Source organism: Phallusia mammillata, chromosome 1, assembly GCF_965637545.1.
Source record: "Phallusia mammillata chromosome 1, kaPhaMamm4.hap1.1, whole genome shotgun sequence".
NCBI lineage: Eukaryota > Metazoa > Chordata > Ascidiacea > Phlebobranchia > Ascidiidae > Phallusia > Phallusia mammillata.
Genome location: NC_137252.1, coordinates 11,601,339 through 11,620,395, shown reverse-complemented (window position 1 = coordinate 11,620,395; position 19,057 = coordinate 11,601,339). Strand labels below are relative to the sequence as shown.

Below are 19,057 nucleotides of genomic sequence, written 5' to 3'. Positions count from 1 at the left end.
GATTTTTAAATTTTGTTTATTAAATTGTACCAATGACTCGAGCGATGGCAATCAAGTTGCGTACTGCTAGAAATTAAACCAATCCTCACCTGTAAACACAAAGCATCACTTCGACCGTAAAACATTATGGTTGTTTTCAAACAGAAAAGAGGTTACAAAAAATCCTAATATCTCGATAAACGGTATTTCCTACCGTACTTCTTTTGTTTCATTTCACAATAAACTCGTTTATTCACAAAAGTGCTCACTTGACACAATCGCAAAAAGTGAAATTATATGGTACAAACAAACCAAGGAAAGAAAACACTGCGCATTTACGATTCAACACGGGTCAGTAGCCAAAAAAGAAGAAAACTGTCTAAAGCGATCACTATTATACATATAACTATGTATAACAGTGCTTGACAAACAAAAAAGGTTGTTTTGGGGATGTTCATGTCGTAAAAGCGATTATAGCAAATCAGCAGGTGCATGGAAAAATGGCTAGGCAAATGAATAACAAGTTGTATTTGTATTCTTGATGTTGGCATACTGAATGTTCAAGGGAATGGTCCTTCCACGAAATAGTGGTCTAATTACCCATTTCTGTAACACGCATTACTGTATAAATTAAAACCTAAAAAAGCAATTTGTTAAGGGTTTGTCATTTACTCATTGAAAATTTCTCCGTGTACGTACACGAAGATGCAATTTTACCCAGTCCAAAAAAAACTGAAAAAGGGTTCACTATTCTGAAATACATGGTCCGCCCATGAGGAAGCTGTCCAGGTAAGGTATCGATGATATAAGATTTCATAAATAGTTTTCAAATGAATTAAAGATGGCTCAGCCACCGAAAGTTAGCTTCAAGAAAAAACGGGCCGTTAAAGGTCAGAAAAATCGTTGGCATCGATCGTCACTGCTTTTAGGTGACAAAGTCGGGCATTTAGCTGCGAGAGGAGCATTAGGTGAAACCAGGACACACTGATAAGTGATACCGTCATCCAAAATGTTGAATAAAAGTTGTCACAAATTGGCAAGAATTTTTTAAGACTATATTTCTTGGTTTATTATGTTTACTTGACAACGCACCCTGGCAAAATCAAGTTTTATAAAGTTTACTGATGTTTGTAAGTACATAATTTGGGGCCAAAAGGGTCAGTATGGGTATGAATTCGAGTTGTACAGGATAAAGTGAAAAATTATGCCCGAGTTTGGACAGGACATGGCAAAAGAATACGGCGAACTAAGGCACGAAAAGAGCTGAGCCGCTAGTTGTGAACAATCAAAAAGTTAAACTCTCCAACGACCAAGCACTTGAGCTAAACACAAACTTGCGGGCAAAAAGTTTTCTGCGTTTTGAAGAAGTTCCACGCAACAGATGCCATGCATTTTATCCCATCACCAACGCCACAAGCAAGGTAACTAAAGTCAGTACTGCTGTAAATCATCAACCAGTCGAAATTGACTTAAGAAGCCCTTGAAATACCTTTATGGAAGACCTCACGATAGCTTATTAGCAATTGATAGGAATCAAAGTGATTTGAACAGCATGCACAGTGAAACACAAATACTTTCCATTACATAACGCTGGCATTGCATTAGTGGAAATGCAATAAGAGCGGCGACAGTTACACGGAAATGAATTGATAAAGTGTCTTAGAAAATTCAAATTGAAGCTTAAGAAATAGGGAAGTGCCAAAACTTCAAAATGTGTCAGCTCGTCCGGAGCGAGAAAAGCTAAACGTCATGTACAATTACAATGTGTTACAATGTTTTTTTCAACCCTAACATATTCCTTTTGTGCTAAAATTAAAATCCCCAAACCTATCATAACATGCCAGTATGTAATAGTTAAATAGTTAAGTAATGTGACGCTGTTCTTAAATTGAACATATATATTCAGTAATCACTATAACTTTGGATGACATTATGTGTTATGATACGGTATGGAGGTTTGTAAAAATATTCGTTTGTACTATGTGGATCCATTAAACAACCAACTTTCATCGCAAGTTTCCAAAAGATGTGGCAGGGGATGTTAGTTTTGACATTTTCATTTTGGTTTGTCAGGTGAAGGCGAGGTGGCACGCGGCTGAAAAACAAATACAAACTTTAATTTAGAATATACAACTGCCCTATAACAATTTATAGGCAGTTTGGTCTGTATTAAAAAAAGCCATCAAAACATTGAACCCTAGTATAATCAAAACTCTAGTTTTAAAAAATGTAATTGACAGTTGGCATTTTTTTAGAAGTACAAATTACATTAGTGATGTAACAGACCATCTAATTTCCTATATTTATTTGATTAATAGTGACAAGGCACATCCTCAATTAAAAATGTGTGGAATTGCTCCCCTAAACTCGGTAATAATAAGTTGGTAAAATAAGCGGCCGCAAGGTGAATATTTGCTCTTTTTAAGAGACAGTGATTCATAAACTTATCTTGCAAAGAATCAAGCAAAGTTTGTTTTCATTCCAAAAACTTATTCTTCTGGTATTCTCTATTTATCAACATAGTATAACAAAGGCCAGATCAAATCCAGAGTAGCGATACTTTGTGGGAAACCAGTTTTCACAACCAATGAGCTATAAAATGGGGTTTGTATTCCCTGCATTTAACTATTAGATCAGTGGTGCTCAACTGGTGGTCCACAGTACGCAACTAAATTTGGTGATAAACTGGAGATGATTGCATAAGATATATTAAAACAGGGTCAAAATGTTAGCTCTTAAAAGTTTTATCACACTTTTTGAAAATCAGTGTTTCAAGCTGAAATGATTGTTGCATATGCTTACTTCAATCCTTCTCAAAATTTAAATGGTTCACCATATTATTTTTACTGGTTGGTGGTCCATGGTCTAAAACTGGTTGAGAACCACTGTCACAACATGCTTTGAATAATCAAGACTTGACATGTGTATAAACTTATGGGCACAAACTTTTACAAAATGTTTCAGGCCAGATAAAAAAAAAGACGATCAGCAATGTGCTGTACAAATCCATTTTAAAAAGATTTTACATCACTTACGTTAGGTCTTTTCCATAGTTGTAAGTAACCATCTTGGCACGTTGTAATAATACAGTCTTCCATAAAGTTAATGCCAGTGATTCGACTTTGGGCAATTTTTTTACACACAAGGGGTTCAAGCAGTGTGGTTTCGTCCAACTTTGGACAGAGTGTTGTCCCAAGAGTCTTGATCAGCTAAAATGAAAAATAGTATTATTTTTGTGCCATGACAGGCAACCTTTTCACCAAAATATGCAAAGAAAAAACTTGTTATTTCTTCCAAACCTACTCATTTAACATTTAATCAAAACACCTGTCAGAGAGCAATAAGGTACAAAGTTCTGACTGTTTTGTTTTTAGGCAAATTAAGTGCATTAAAGTATTACACTAACTTTACTTTTATTGTGGGCATAAAAACATGACATATCAATATGAAACAAGTCCACATTTGGCTAGACACATTTTTCAGAGGTAATACTAGTAATATATATATAATTTTCTGCAGTGAGGTAAAAGTACATCTGCCCAGTAATCAGACCTACACAGATTTACAAGAAGTGAATCACCCTGCCCACATAGTATGTACTGTGTAACATTTGGAGAAGGATGTAAACATAAGTGAGGCAAGACTTTTACTTTAATCCCATCGCTATCCATTCATTAGTTTGTTTGTCCATACTAAGGTTGATTTAATGACCCATTTTAGCATTGTTTTATTTTTCTATATCAGTACTGTACACACAATGAACATTTTATTCATTAAGTTAAAACATATAGTACTTAATACATGTACCTGGGGTGGTTGAGCCTTTTTGTTCAAAATTCCATACTTCGTACTAGCACCACCATTCTGATTTGAAGTGCTTCTAAAGCTGAAATGAGGAAGGCTCAAATTCCGCTTGTGTTCTTTTCCCTCTTTGTTTTTACGTTCGTGGGAACCAAGTGTTGCAAACTTGCTTGCAACGCCATTGGAAGCATTTTGTCTCGAATGCTTTTTGTCTTTTTGCAGATTAAGCGTGGCAGATGTACCAGAGTTACTGGCATTACTCGATTGGGCTGTTGTTACCAACTGGGAAACATCAATATTGCCACCAGAAATATTATTGTAATAGTGATACTGTCCATAACTCCCATTGCTGCTGTACTCAGAGTTTGATGACCCATTCACGGGTACTTCGGAACCACTGTCTGTTGTGCTATTATAAGCAGCAGAGCAGTCCCCACCGCTACCCACACTTGGCCTTCTCTTCTGGGTAGTTGTAAGGACAGTGGGTCTGTTTTTACGAGAATTAAATAAAATGTTTTCGTCGATTTCCCATAAGCAAAGGTGAGCGTCTTGGCCCACTGAACCAAACCTATAGCATATGGGTGGAGAACATGGATCAAGACCAATACTTAGTCTTGAAAACTTCGAAACATTGCTATATGTCCTTAATCGCCTCATATTACTGTGAGGCATGAGACCAACTTCGCCATTGCAATGCGGTCTGCTGTCCTCAGAAAAATTGTTTCTTTGCACGAAATCGCCCATACCTGTACTACTGTGAGTTGGGTTGTCAACATTTTCACAGGAGTTATTATTAGCACAGTCTTGTCCAGCCAGGGCTTTGTGTTTTGGATATAGGTCTGCCACACTTGGCATACCATAAAACATTTTCATGTCACTGTCATTTGGATAAAAACAACAGAAAGGATCAAATGATACTTCGCTAACCCATGATCGATGTCCATAGCCACGAGCTATAACGCATTTCTCACAGAATGACCACACATTGACCAGATCATCCTCACCACCAGTCACTATATAGCGTCCATCAGGGCTCCATGAACAAGAAAGTAATCCACCAAAGTAGCTCTTCATGCAGCCATGCATTTCAAAGGTGGAATGGTTAATTACTCGAAGGTAGCCATTCTGAAAAAATGTTTAAGAAAAAAAACTGTTAAAACCTGCAGGGATGAAGTGGTATAAATTGCAGAACTAATATACTTTCACCACTTTTAAACCGCAAATACAATGTTATATTGATTTTGTTAAAAAAATAGTTAGTTTAAAAGATGAAGATTTGACCCAGTATAAGTGTCAATGCGAAACACAAAAACTGTTAGATCTAGTACAAGTTTTAATTGTTCACAGCCATTTAAAACATTACAAATATACAACATACTAAGGATGAGAATGAGATAAAATGGGTAAAAACATTGTTGAGATATCTTAACCTTAACACACATAGTTGAGAGACAAACCACCCAAATTGTATCTGTTGTTTATCATGTAAAACCCACCAAAACTGACAGAAGACAACCAGTACAGTTTGACATAAGTTGCATTTTAGCCAAGTCATTCAAAAATACCTGCATGGCCACAGCGACAAAGCGACCACAAGGTGAAAACTGAAATGTATGAATGCCAGAACCATCTGTGGCCATAATCCACTTAAACAGTGGGTTTTTGGTTGTGGCATTGTTCCCATTTCCATTTGACGATGTGGAGGAAGATGTGGTTTTTGTCTTGAGGGCATAAATGGTGTAACCTTCACCAAGTATGTGAGGCTAGGATAATAAAATAACTATGAAACCACCATTTTTAGGAATAAATGCAAACGTCTTGTACAAGGCCTACAGTACATTAGCTGATTTACACAAAACCTGTCCACAAGTAAATATCTGTGTCAAAATATTATATTACATGGTTTGAAATGAATGCATCCATTCCAGTCAGATAGAAAAAAAATGGATGCCTTGGATCTGTGAAGGTCACAAATTGTGAAAAGTAAAGGCAATTAACAATGGCACAGACTACACACCACTGAAAACACATAGGCGGTGACACAACAAAATGCATAGTTTGTTTGCTCAAGTAATTTGTATTTACGCAGTTAGGCAGCGAGTAGGTCACATTTAGCGTTTTTCCTACCTGGGTGTGAAATATTGGCAGGGCATTGGTAGATGGTTGTGACACATCATAAGTGTACATGTTACCACTGGCATGGGCCGATAATAAAACATTTTCACTTTCTGGGAGCCACTTTACACAAGTTACCCTCGACTTTTCAACAGACCTCTAAAAATGGTAAAAAGAGGATTAGGCTTCAACAATGATTTGGTTGTCAGTAATATGGATCTAACATGCCCCTGCAAAGCATTTCTCTCACATTTATGACTAAAAATAGCTTGTAAATTTTAGTTTCGAATTTCACCAATAGTTTGACATTTAAAAGATCCATGAGCACTTTACCTTAATGCTTACACAATATGTATTTTAAACCAAAGTTACTGCAGCACAGTTTTTCTAAAAGATTTTGGTATCATTTTTTGTGAGTCACCCCAAAAAGTATTGGCTAAACCCTGCCACAGACAACACAAGTTTTTACAAAATAAATCACTTCCTAACAACACAGTTACATGAATACAATACACTAATTTATAATCTTGTCAAATTAGACTCACATCTTCATTCATAATTTGGAGGCTCTGTTTAGTTTTCACATCAATAACTTGAACCTGGCCAGCTGTAAAACCCACAGCCACTTTCACTGTCTCATTTGATGCAGAAAACTTGTTTATGTGATGACATGTGGGCTGAACACCTTTGTAAGTTCTCTTGTCGAGAAACTCCAAGTGCTGGGATGGCTGCAAAATATTTTTGTGGTGATAGTAAACATACATTTGGTACGCTTGCATTTGGTTCTATGCACAGCACATGTGCAACCTATATTTTTCTCATAATAATGAACCATGTGTTTGAGTGCAACAATACCCACTAAAAACAACAACACTATGTATATATGTGAAGATTTACATTATTTATATTAGCTTTTTTTACATTAACAGTGTCAAAAGAATAATAATGACTTATTTAACTGGACATACATATTTTTTCTTCTTGGCAAAAAAACAGAGGCATTTCCTCTGTTACAACAATGCTTGAGCAGTTAAATTATATAGCTACTTGAGTAACGATAATGTAAAAGTAATCAAAAGGACGGAGACGCAAAAGTGTTTAGATTATAAAACACCAGAATGCTGATACACAAATTTAGCACACTTAAAATATTTTTTGCAACATATTAATTATCCTACCTGCACAAGAGACTTGTATCCAAAGTAGAACAGCTCTCGGCCAACAGTGAAGCAAACTCTGTCGCAATCTTCATCTCCATCATCAATTCTTGTGATGGAGGTTTTAACAGTTGTTGAGGTAGATGCTGGACCCTGACATAAAAATAAGAAATAAACTAAAATTAAGAATTTAGGTACACAATACACAGTTCTACATCATTTTAGCAAGAAAAAAACAAGCCATTATTTGTGTATGTATATATCATCAGAACGTTTTGACAATCACTGCTGTCATTTTCACAGAAAATAAAACCAATGGAAGGGATGTTACTTGGTTTTATTTACCTGACAATAACACCAGTAAATGTTAAATGTCGTGGGATGCATACATATCAGTTTCTATTTTCTTGCTAAATATTCAGAAATTAAAAAAAACTAAATGATATTAATTTTTTGCCAAGCAAAAACTTGACCTCTCGTGGTTACAGTTAAATCCTGGACAATTCAAGCAGATTAATTTATTGACAAACAAACTTTCACATGATTTTCTAACAAATGACCTAGTTTGTATATGGTTGGATGATGGTACAGAGAAAATGTTAGCAATCTATATTGGGTTGCATACATAAATCCATACCCTAGCAACATACATTTCCCATGTTAACATTTGAGATAAGATATAAATATTTTAGTGCAGTTTTTTTATCTCGCACATTAGGAATTCATTATGTTACCTGGTTAACATATGGCACTCTTTTGGGGTAAAAATATTCCGAAATCGGCATTTGTTTGTAAATTCCCTCCCTGATGTTGAAACGTACTTTCACATCATTGTCTTTACTTGCACCCTCCAAAGCCATTATACAACAAATGGTGTACACAACATGTAGCGCACATAACTAGCACATGTTACTTGATGAAATTATTGATGGTTGAGATAAAGCTACTTAAACCTTGAAAAAATAATAAAGTAAAGTTTAGCACTTAAAAAGTTGCAATAGAAAAGCAAAAAATTTGACCAAAACTAGCACTTCTTAATTTACTCTGAACCTGCTACAAAAAGCAGCCTTTCATGAACACATATTTTGTTGTTTTCCTTATGTTAGTATCACTTAACTTGTTATCGAAACAATGATACAAATGTAACAGAAAATATGTAAATAGCATGCATTTATATGCATCCTATGTGATATATGAACTCCAATTAGAATACGCCTGTTTGCCTGGTAAAATATGTTTTTAATTTTTTTTTAGGGGGTGTTTGGGTTTCATTAAAATATGAAAACCTTTTTAGTCTTTATTTTTATTTTGATGGATATTTCGTCACTTAAACAAAGCTTTGAAACATTTTAAAAACATTTTTGATTTATATATTTTATCTGTAGTTTTTTTACAACTGGGTCAAAACTAAAAAGTCTTACAAAATGAACATGCCTAACATGTTTACATAACTGGTCATTGCCAACCAACTTCTATAAGTCCTACCACCTAGAAGTGTACTGTACAAACACAGTATTTTTGCAAACGGTTGATAGAAATGCATTTAAACATTACAGCTTCCAAAGCTGAAGTACTCACTTACACTTAATCTTTACAAGAAACAGTCACCAGTTACAATTTACTACAAGTACAGATACAAAAATGAAATTCTATTCCTTAAAGCATATACAAGTAAACACAACTTAATCAGAATAAAGTAACAAATGCTACTAATTTTACTGCATAGCTTTATACAGAAAAATTCATTTTTATGTGTACGGTAATTATTAATTATTCACTGCCAAATAAAAGTAGATCATCGTTGCATTACTTATGCATAGAACTATATTTTCAAAAAGTAATAAAAAATGCTTAATCGGCATTAAATATAATATGAAACAAAATAGAAAACTAGAAAACTGCTTGCACCTTCGTCACGGCAAGTTGTTTTTGCAACATATAGAAATATTACATCCACTTCATGCGAGCAATTTACACGAATCGGTAAGTATCGGCATTTTCATCATAAATTATCATAGCAAAGAAAATTTTTGTTTTTGCTCATTAATTTTGCAAGCTCAAGTAATTTTAAGTTACTGGTTATTTTCCAATAACACCAACAATGAGTGTTGAAATGAAAGCTATACTCGAAACCTGATTAGTTTTCCATTTACGGTAAGTTTTTTTAAAAATATTTTAGCTTAGGCGTTTCTTCATAGCTTTAACTTACTGTAGCGATCAAGTCCAGAATTATCGTAATCACCAATCAGACTTTAAACGTTTTTGAAAGAATTCTAATTGTGTGAACCAAGTCTATGTTTTGTATATACTTCGGTGTGCACAAGTTTTATTACTTGAAGTAATAAAGTTCAAAGCGGAAACTTTGAAACGTCTTTAAAAAACGCTTGTACTTGCTAAAAGGTGCAGAAACATAGGTCGTAAAATATTTTTAATTCTCTTTGGTTCAGGTGTAGTGCTGTTTCTGCAAAAGTCTATGGAAAATGACTCTATGACACCTCTAGTGAATAAGGAACCGGCTCCCCTTGAAGGTGAAAGGTTAAACCAATGCGGCAAAGTAACGAAAGTTTGTTGTAAATGACGAAGGTGTTAAGGCTGTTCAGGATTTTTAATTTACACGTTGTTTTGTATTTTAGACGTGTATTCTTTTTGAATATTTCACAGAGCACATTTGAAATTACAAATGAAAAATTAGGATTAAAAGAAGTTTCAACATATTTTTTGCAGCGTATGACTGCACAGCATTGGATCAATAAAAGATTATTTCGTCGTCCCAGATTTCCTTGGGCTTGGCAAAGCTGATAAATGCAACGTTATTTTGCTAACTACAGTATGTTTACTGTACGAGATTGTTTTAAAAATAGCTAACCCATTTGTTTAAATTGCGTAGTACGAATTGTGCTGGTTTCTTTTGCATCTAAATGTGCTCGTATGTGGCCAAAAGCGTGTGTCAAATTTTCAAATTGTTTCTGGACCAGTTTAAATTTACACATTTGGTTTATATAGCTTAGTTTATGTTATAGCAGATTAAGGTGTTTAATACATTTAGCGAAAAACTAACTACGAAACCTTTTAAAATACATGATTACCTAATAAGGCAAAATCCTATAAAACCTGTTGAATTAAAAGCATGGCATTTTGGTACATAGATTTAAAAAAATCAAATAATTGCAAATTGTTTTGTCAAAATTCTGTTTCCTTTTAGGCTATTTCTTGTAGGTATTGAGAATAAAACTGTGAACCATATGGATAGCAAAGGAAGGAAAGTTGTAGTCTGTGATAATGGAACAGGAGTAAGTAACAACAATATTGAGTTAAAAAATACTATGTATTCTCTAAATTTTTTGTTTTCTATACAGTTTGTGAAATGCGGATGGGCTGGATCCAACTTTCCTGCACACATTTTCCCTGCTTTAGTAGGTCGACCTATTTTGCGATCAACAACAAAAGCAGGTGAAATCGAAATCAAGGTTAGTATGACTTAAACTTATATCACAGCGGTGTTGATTCGCAATCAAGCAGTTTTAACTATGTTACCTTCCAGAAACATGACAAAAAAATGTTGTGCTCTTCAACACAATTTGTTATTTTTATTGTTCTACATTTTTTTAGTTTCTATATGCTATACGTTAGTAATATAAAGCTACATATGTTAACATTTAAATGGTGAAAAAGACTGCTTAAAGTATGGATCATATTTACAGTTGTCAAATTTTTGACCATTCTACTATTATTTGATGCTTTTTTGTTGATTCAAAGTTGTGATCATATAGGAGTTACCTAAACTTTGTAAAACACTACTTGATATGGTTGCAACTTGCCATAAAAAAACTTTTTACATCTGTCAAGACTACAAAGTTTAAAAAAAATTCTTAACCAAGTAAACTTGGATTGGGTGAAGTGTCTAGTTTTACGCATCAGGACCTTACATGATTTTGTGTGACCAAAGGTTACCAAATTTCAACTGACAGGTTAGGGCAGTGGTTCCCAACCAGGGCCCATGGCCCCCCAGGGGGGCCACGAGCTGTGTTCCGGGGGGCCACGGGTGTAGATTCACTAGAAACACCCACTAAAAGCGATTTTCTTTGTAACTTTTTTTCCTAATTCAATCGACTATTTCACATACTATTTGTCTATATGGAGGTTTTTCACGATTGTGGATTCTTGGTTACTCTATTCGACCTGTTTAAAGCCGAAATTAGTACCGAATTCCAACACGAGATTGCCTTTTACATTTTACAAGGGGGCCACAGGTCCTTCAGGGTTACTTAAAGGGGGCCACACGGCCAAAAAGTGACTTTTAGGGGGCCACGGTCCACCAAAGGTTGGGAACCACTGGGTTAGGGCAACAGTGTTCTGTTAGTAGGCTAAAGAGAAACCCGAAAATTTACTTTTAGCATTACTTCACAGGAAAACATATTTTCAATACAAAAAACTAAAAATTTAACATAACAGGTATGGGACAAAAAGCAAGCAAAGTACTCAAGAACCTAGTGCGTATATATGTGGCGATATTTTGTGTAAAGGCTGCCTGTAGCATAAAAAAAATCCATTTTATTTTGTTATATTCAGACCTGTTTACAGTAACAATGTTTCAAATCGCGAAATAAATGAAACATTTCTTGCTATTGACTTGACTGTTAATACATCTTTTATTTTGTAATTTAAGGACTTAATGATTGGTGATGATGCCAGCAAATTAAGATCCCAACTTGAAGTAAACTATCCAATAGAAAATGGAATTGTAAGAAACTGGGAAGACATGGAACATTTGTGGGATTACACATTTGGACCAGACAAGCTGGATATTGACCCAAGGTGTGTTAATATATGTTAAAAAAGGGTACATCTATACATATAGGCAAAATAAATTGTTTTGTGAAAAACATTTACTAAATGCCTATTTTAAGAATCTTATACAATTTCCGTGCAAGATTGTCAATGTAGACAAAGTTATAGACAGTTCTTCTTTTTCACAGAAACTCCAGAGTTTTACTGACTGAGCCACCTATGAATCCAACAAAGAATAGAGAAAAAATTGTCGAGGTCAGTATGAGTATCTATAAACAGAAGTTTTTGGATGTGTTCTAAGCACTTCTAACACATGTTTATCACATTTATGTTTACCACAGAGAATGTTTGAAAAGTATCAGTTTGATGGATGCTACATTGCAGTGCAAGCAGTTCTTACACTTTATGCACAAGGTAAAGTATATATCGGATGCCTTGTTTCCTATTTTGTAAGTGTTTTCAACATTTGTTTTTAACATTTTCCAGGTCTTCTGACTGGTATTGTAGTTGATATTGGAGATGGAGTTTCACATATTTGTCCAGTGTATGAGGGATTTTCCCTTCCTCACCTTACAAGAAGGTTGGATGTTGCTGGAAGAGATATTACTAGATACTTGATCAAGGTATTGTCAACTGATTAGTATAGTATTGGCAAAATGTAAATCACCTGACTGGTGTAAAGCGAAAAAACTGTGCACATAAAATTTGGCACAAATTCAGCTGATTTACTTCATTAGAAGTATCAACAAGGCAATTCTGTTTAAAAAATGCTTTATCATTGAGATTAAAATGTCAGTCTATAAAGGTGGGTTTCAATTCTGTGATAATTCAAAAATATTTAAATGTTTTTTTGCAGCTTTTGTTATTGAGAGGGTATGTTTTCAACCAGTCAGCAGACTTTGAAACTGTCAGAATGTTAAAAGAAAAACACTGCTACATTGCGTAAGTACAACATTCATATTGTTCGTTATAGTCTTCCACTGCAAAAACTAACTTGAGCAACTATTTTTGCTTTTTAGTTATGACACAGAACAGGAACAAAAACTTGCACTGGAAACCACATATCTTGTTGAATCTTACCAGGTACATAGTTGAACTTCACCAAATATGTTTTTGTCATAAAAAATGTCTCATTTTTACCTCAAGTCAATTTGACTGATGTGGGTCCAATAACCCAAACCATGTACATATCTTGATGATTGCTCGTAGCTCATAGACAAAAGGAAAAGAGCTATTATGTAAACAGAGCACTAGTTTCTATATCAACATGTGCATCTGTAGTCAAGCAGGATATTAAATATGTCTGTTGGTGATATCATGTATTGCTTGTAAGAGCAATGAACTGACCTAAATTGGAAAACACACACAAAAAACTGTCTTGCGTTGTTATTAGTTTACCCTAACTGTACAAACTTCAGAATCTGTTAGCACATTCACATTGTTTTGAATGCGCCACAGCAGGAAGTAGATTGGCCGTGGTCTACTGTCACTAAAACAGCTATGCACAGCACAGTATCTGGCTATACATAGTGCCAAGTTTTCACGATTTAGCTTACAAGGACTATTTTGTCATTGTAAGTTCCATGGTAATTACCACAAGTGCAAATACCCGACTAGAATGTAATCTATTATACGGTCATCAAATATTTCCAAAATAGAAACAGAAAACAAAGTGTATGCTTTGACTGGCTCCTTTGATATGCTATCTTATTGTCAAAAAAAATGAAACATAATATTTATATATCTGTAGTTTCTCTTGCCAGTTTTCTAAAAACAAGCAAAATTATTGAAAAACTGTCAGCTAATCAAGTGTTTAATCAAAGTATAAATATTTTGCATAGCTACCTGACGGACGAATGGTTAAAGTTGCCGGCGAAAGATTTGAAGCCCCAGAGGCTCTGTTTCAACCCCATCTCATCAACATTGAATCATGTGGAATTGCTGAGCTGCTCTTTAACACTATACAAGCTGCAGACATTGACATTAGGTGGGTGACCCAGTTTTATATTGAACGTAGGTTCCAAAATGTGGCATTTGTTTAAAATTTTCCAACTTGGACTCAACTCTTCAAAAGTTTTTTAATAGAACTAAAAACAAAGCCATTATCATGGTTTTTAATGAAGTTGTATTAAAACGGTATTACATAATATTGTCTAAAATGACTCTCCAACTCCACCTACTCCAATTCCATCACCCTGATTGGTTCATCCTGTTATGCTAAGGTACTGCTTCAGATTAAGTGGTATAATCTGAGATAGATATGTTTACATGATATAACTAACAAAAATGGGTGCTTACTACATTTTGAAGAACTGTAAAAGCAATTTAAGCTTTGTGGAGCAGTTGGTTATTTGGACCATAAAGGCATCAGCCTCACGTAAAGTCATTGCACATTTACTTACAATCCATCAACATCTCTTAAACTTTAGCTCAGGTGTGCATAACATAAAATCCTAAAAATATCTTTAAAAAATGTCAGTGCAAACATTCTTGATGTTATTTGCAATGCATATGTTTACAATGCATATCGTAGTTCCTGTATTGTTCTCAAACAATTGTTTGGTCAAATAAAGAATGTCTAAACTAGTGGTTCTCAAACTGTGGTACCGGAACTTTTCAGGTGGTATGCGAGTAGTTTTCTGTGAGACCTAATTTAAGTCCGATTTAAAAATTGCATCCCAACTGACCCAACTGATGAGTCCTGATTGGCGTGAAACTCGTGTTTTGAAAAAAACATTCTTTTGAAATAGCGAAATATGCTAGCCAGGTCGAGAAAATAGGCCTATTTCTTGGTCTATTGATTCAAACAGGGTTTAGGTCAGTGGTTCCCAACCTGGGCTTCACGGACCCCAAGGTATATATGAGATGGTTTCAGGGGGTCCATGGAGGCAAATATGTTTAGTATCATTTGTCAACAGAAAAATATTTTTAGGTTCTCAACCATTTTTGCAATGCTGCATAGAACTGCACTATTTATCACACCTTAACTGGGCCAAGAACAATTACATTTTATGATTGTTTTTCCTTATACAGACTTCATTGCAATTAATGGCTGTGAAATAGAATTAATATACATCAAAAGCATAATAACTACAAAAAAAGTTGGGCACCGCTGGTTTATGTGGTACGCAGCGATGGAAAAAAAGTTATCAGGTGGTACATGATCAGTATAAGATTCAGAAACACTGGTCTAAACGGAAATAACTTTATTACATAACACAAGCCATGACTTCAACATGTTATGGCAAGTGACTAGATTTTATGATACATTTTGGCTTACCTTCCCACTTCAGTCGTACAGCCCTGCTTTAGCTACATCGTTGGTAAACAACATTAAATGACTCGTTTTGCAGGAGCGAATTCTACAAACATATTGTGTTGTCTGGTGGAAGTACAATGTTCCCTGGACTTCCATCTCGAATGGAACGGGAAATCAAACAGCTTTATCTTCAACATGTACTGAAAGGAGATCACACCAAATTTTCGGCAAGTTTTAAAATTTGTTTCAACTTTTGCATGTATGTTTATGTTTGCAACCAATGTATTTACCAAAGGTGCCCTACTGTCCCATACAGAAAAGTGTATATTTCTGATCCTCATTCTTCTCTTGCAACATTATGCATGTCTGGTGTAACATACTCAAACAATCAAACTGATATTTATCTTACATGGTATAAGTTCTTAATAAAACTATCCTAAATTTATAAATACATTAGCTGGTCATAAAGTTAGTTTAAGCTTTTATTTATGTAGCCTAATAAGTTTCAATTTGTATGTAAGTATTTATTCAAATAATTTACAGAAATGTCTAGTATTAAATGAAAATTATCTAGTGTTTAGTTTCTTTCCTTTGATCTATTTCTTTTCATTCGATTTTCAATAAGCAATCAATTTTGTAAAAATATTATTTTTACTAATTGTTACCAAAACAAAATACATGTCTAACTAACAAAGCTTGACTGTAATTTGCATGATTGTAATTTTAACCCAATCTCCTTTTTGTTTCCTGATTTTCATTCGTCTCTTATCCTTCGAACATTGGGATCCAATAGAATATGGTAAGCACTGTGCTTGAATTGTGTTTGCTCTGATTGCTTGCTGATTTTTCAGTTCTTGTTTGCTGTTTGTGTGGTGTGTAATAGCCTGAAAGCAATGCTGGTGACCCAATTTTAAGTGAACAAACATTTCCTGTCCAAATTACATACAACTTATGCAGGTGGTAGCTTATTTTATGGTTTGTCATGAATTTGATATAATTTATTACACTGTAAAGCCCATGTTCTATATTCTCAAATCCTGAAATAGTCAAAAACCAAACATTTACCATTGGGCATTAGACTTGCACATTTTGTTGTCCATGTCCGACAAAAAAATTCAAACTTTTTCCAAGCGGGATTCAACCTATTTGTGAAAGTGAAACCAAAATCAGCTAGAGCAAAGAAAAATATTTAATTTCAAGTCTTTTTTTAAATACAACAGATTTGTCAACCAAAACAATCTGAACAAAATAAAACCAGTCTCGAGACTTGAAAGTCCAAGGTAAAAACCCTCCATAAATCCAATGCCCTAGTTTACCCCACCAGTCCCCATATATAATGTCAAACTTAAATTAAACATAACAGGTTAAGAACATATGTTGTGTGTTTTCACAGCAGTTACAATCATGCAATAATAAGTCTTTTGAGTAACTGGTGGGTTCTAATGTGAAACAACATTGTCAACATATGTTGTTCTTCATGTGTATTGATAAACCAGCATAGTCATCTTAGTTTTCATGAAGTTTGCTGTGATAGTGTTCCATTTGCAGTAAAAATCATAGTATGCTATGATTTTCAAACGTTTTCATTTTTCGGCCAAAATTGGGCAACTAGTGCTTCAACCCATTCTAACTTTTTGGATAAGTTAGTACCTTTACTAACAACTGTTCACAATTCAAATTCCTTCAAGGTAATTTCTGAAAAGAAATCTGTCTGCACAACTTCATTATTGCACACAATCAAAACACATAATATTGGCTTTGTTCTTACAAATTGCCCTACTTATCCACCGCTCACTACCAAATCTGCTTACAAAGTGCTTTAATATTGGCCTATATTAAAATCTCATCTGAACTAACACTGGTGATTCAACAGAAATTTAAGATCCGCATTGAAGACCCACCACGTAGGAAGCATATGGTTTTCCTCGGTGGTGCCGTGTTGGCTGACATCATGAAAGACAAGGACAACTTCTGGTTGACCCGACGCGAATACGAAGAAAGTGGAATACGGGTACTGGAAAAACTCGGGGTCAAGGTTGCGTAATTTATATCCAGAACCCTATTTGGCCGAGCAAAAAAACGCAGCACCAAAAGGCATTACCATCATGCGAAGAATCCTCTACGATTAATTCTCCGTTATATTTCATTATCTTCTATATAACCGATTCGCTGCGTTTGCGTAGATAGTGAACTGTACCAAAACCGCACAATCGCATACAGAAATTGGTAGTTCCACCTGTTTAGCATGACTACATTTCTACACTCAGCAGGCATATTTATCCGGCCGCCAGATGTCAGTAGAGCATCAAAACTACAGTATGCAGTTTATTACCACTCGACAAAACTGCCTTATCCCGGCTATGTGTTCCTAAAAATCCATGGTAGAAATTGTTATTTTATGTCATATCCCTTAAGATGTGTGTTGTGCGTCTCGCTTCTATCCATCTGTACCCGCAGATTCCTTATAGTAGACCTTCTTTTTCGTTTTTATCGCGTCTTTTCTCCCCGCTTGCTCAATTTGTGGGTCTGTTTACGCTTGCTATGTTAAAAAGCTGGTTCCAAGCGAGCTTCGTGCAGTCAAACGCAAACTTAAAATCTAAAAGAGAAAACTTGCATGTTCTGCCTAACTCTTGCTTCAACGCTTAAAAGTCAACATTCAGTAGCAATTACACGGTCGACTGCACGAAGCTCGTCTTAAACCTGCATTAGGATTCATAAAAACGTGCTGAAATGCGACCAACGAAGCTACATACATCAGATTCATAAGGTTTTTGGCTCGCATTTGTTGTAAATATGGAGGAAATACCCAGAAAAGTCCACCACTATTTCTACGCGGCGAAATTTCACTTTATAAGCGCCAGTTAATCGAAACACTGTACCCCTTTTGTTTAATGTAACACCACGTTAAAAAGCACTTCGTCAGAATTAAACCCTTCGCCCTGTCCCACCATTTTTGTGTCGTCATCTGGACACTTCATCGTAAAATTATTCTTCGCGATTGCACCAGTGTGGTTTGACCAGATCGTCAAAAAAATATCGCCGCAACAGTAAGGCCACGGTAGCCGAATTTCATTCATAGAAATTTAATGATTTCGTCGCTAATATAGAGACGTGATTGTTTACATAAATCGCCATGTGTTTTCAAAACCATGACGTCAGTGGAATGTCACGTCACGATTCGCAGTAAAAACTTAACAATGGATGTGGTGATGGCCCTTAGCACAACCCCAAGTATTCGACCTCTTTTTTCCTATCGGTCATTAATTTGTCATACGCTAAAATTATTACAATCACAGCTGGTCTATCGTGTCATAAGGTGGCTTGTTTCTCGCTTGTGCAGTTTCACATGAAATATCCGCTCTGCGTTCATCTCGTGAGTCGTGTTTCCTCTTACCACGTGGCCTGGCCCTGCTCTATGCAAACGCGTTTGGCCACCGTTCGCACAGAGACGCATACATTGAATATTATCTATATACGGCGTGTACGGGCCGCTTGTTGTGCCCTCTCCTGTTGTTTTCCGCTTATTTACTTACTGGTGATCGTGAGCGAGCGTTTCTTATGCGATTCTGACTATTGTGATTTTCTCTCTACCGCCAGAATTGATAACCAATAATAATAATAACCAGACATTCCCTACTTTGTGGTCTAAAGATTGTCGGAAAAATGCAAGAAATTTCTTACTACTGCTACCCAGCAAATCGCACTGAAAGCATGTTTTCTCAGGTCCTAGATTTTTATCATGGCACGACCGTTTAGAAACCCCGATTGAAGCCCTTGTTTTCATGAAAAACAAATTTTCAGGTGATCATGTAAGAGTAGATGAAGCCTAACCAGGTACAGGTGAAGGTAGGATTGTCGCGAATGATGAAAAACAGATTTTTTGGGGTTAAAACGTAATTTTACTCCCAGTCAGGGTTTTAGCTTGTACTTTTTGGCAAAGTCCTGCCCAATGGCGATT

General features: G+C 35.3%; 2 protein-coding genes across 2 annotated transcripts; one reads left to right on the top strand and one right to left on the bottom strand.

Annotated features, from left to right (window-relative positions):
- Window position 1: 1 nt before the first annotated feature.
- LOC145209510 (WD repeat-containing protein 20-like) lies at window positions 2-8,028 on the bottom strand. Its single transcript, XM_080079810.1, has 8 exons — window positions 7,787-8,028; window positions 7,074-7,205; window positions 6,441-6,623; window positions 5,908-6,054; window positions 5,346-5,543; window positions 3,787-4,905; window positions 3,015-3,188; window positions 2-2,074 (listed from the first exon to the last, which is right to left on the bottom strand). Exons 1-8 carry the CDS (start codon window positions 7,910-7,912, stop codon window positions 2,036-2,038), a joined length of 2,118 nt encoding a protein of 705 aa, XP_079935936.1. The 5' UTR covers window positions 7,913-8,028; the 3' UTR covers window positions 2-2,035.
- A 2,203-nt stretch (window positions 8,029-10,231) lies between these two features.
- LOC145209516 (actin-related protein 2) lies at window positions 10,232-18,735 on the top strand. The gene is made up of 11 exons (XM_080079821.1): window positions 10,232-10,342; window positions 10,409-10,519; window positions 11,719-11,867; window positions 12,029-12,095; window positions 12,182-12,254; window positions 12,327-12,463; window positions 12,697-12,782; window positions 12,860-12,923; window positions 13,682-13,827; window positions 15,194-15,326; window positions 16,973-18,735. Exons 1-11 carry the CDS (start codon window positions 10,295-10,297, stop codon window positions 17,141-17,143), a joined length of 1,185 nt encoding a protein of 394 aa, XP_079935947.1. The 5' UTR covers window positions 10,232-10,294; the 3' UTR covers window positions 17,144-18,735.
- Window positions 18,736-19,057: the final 322 nt, after the last annotated feature.

What these genes read in the sequence shown, in the direction of transcription:
- LOC145209510 (XM_080079810.1), bottom strand. Translation starts at nt 7,912, where the DNA reads ATGGCTTTGGAGGGTGCAAGTAAAGACAATGATGTGAAAGTACGTTTC. An exon ending in GAGTGCCATATGTTAACCAG is followed by an intron (nt 7,206 to 7,786) that starts GTAACATAATGA and finishes TTTTTATGTCAG; the next exon opens with GGTCCAGCATCTACCTCAAC. An exon ending in AACTATGGAAAAGACCTAAC is followed by an intron (nt 2,075 to 3,014) that starts GTAAGTGATGTA and finishes TTTGTTTTTCAG; the next exon opens with CCGCGTGCCACCTCGCCTTC.
- LOC145209516 (XM_080079821.1), top strand. Translation starts at nt 10,295, where the DNA reads ATGGATAGCAAAGGAAGGAAAGTTGTAGTCTGTGATAATGGAACAGGA. An exon ending in TCTTACACTTTATGCACAAG is followed by an intron (nt 12,255 to 12,326) that starts GTAAAGTATATA and finishes AACATTTTCCAG; the next exon opens with GTCTTCTGACTGGTATTGTA. An exon ending in GCTGCAGACATTGACATTAG is followed by an intron (nt 13,828 to 15,193) that starts GTGGGTGACCCA and finishes CTCGTTTTGCAG; the next exon opens with GAGCGAATTCTACAAACATA.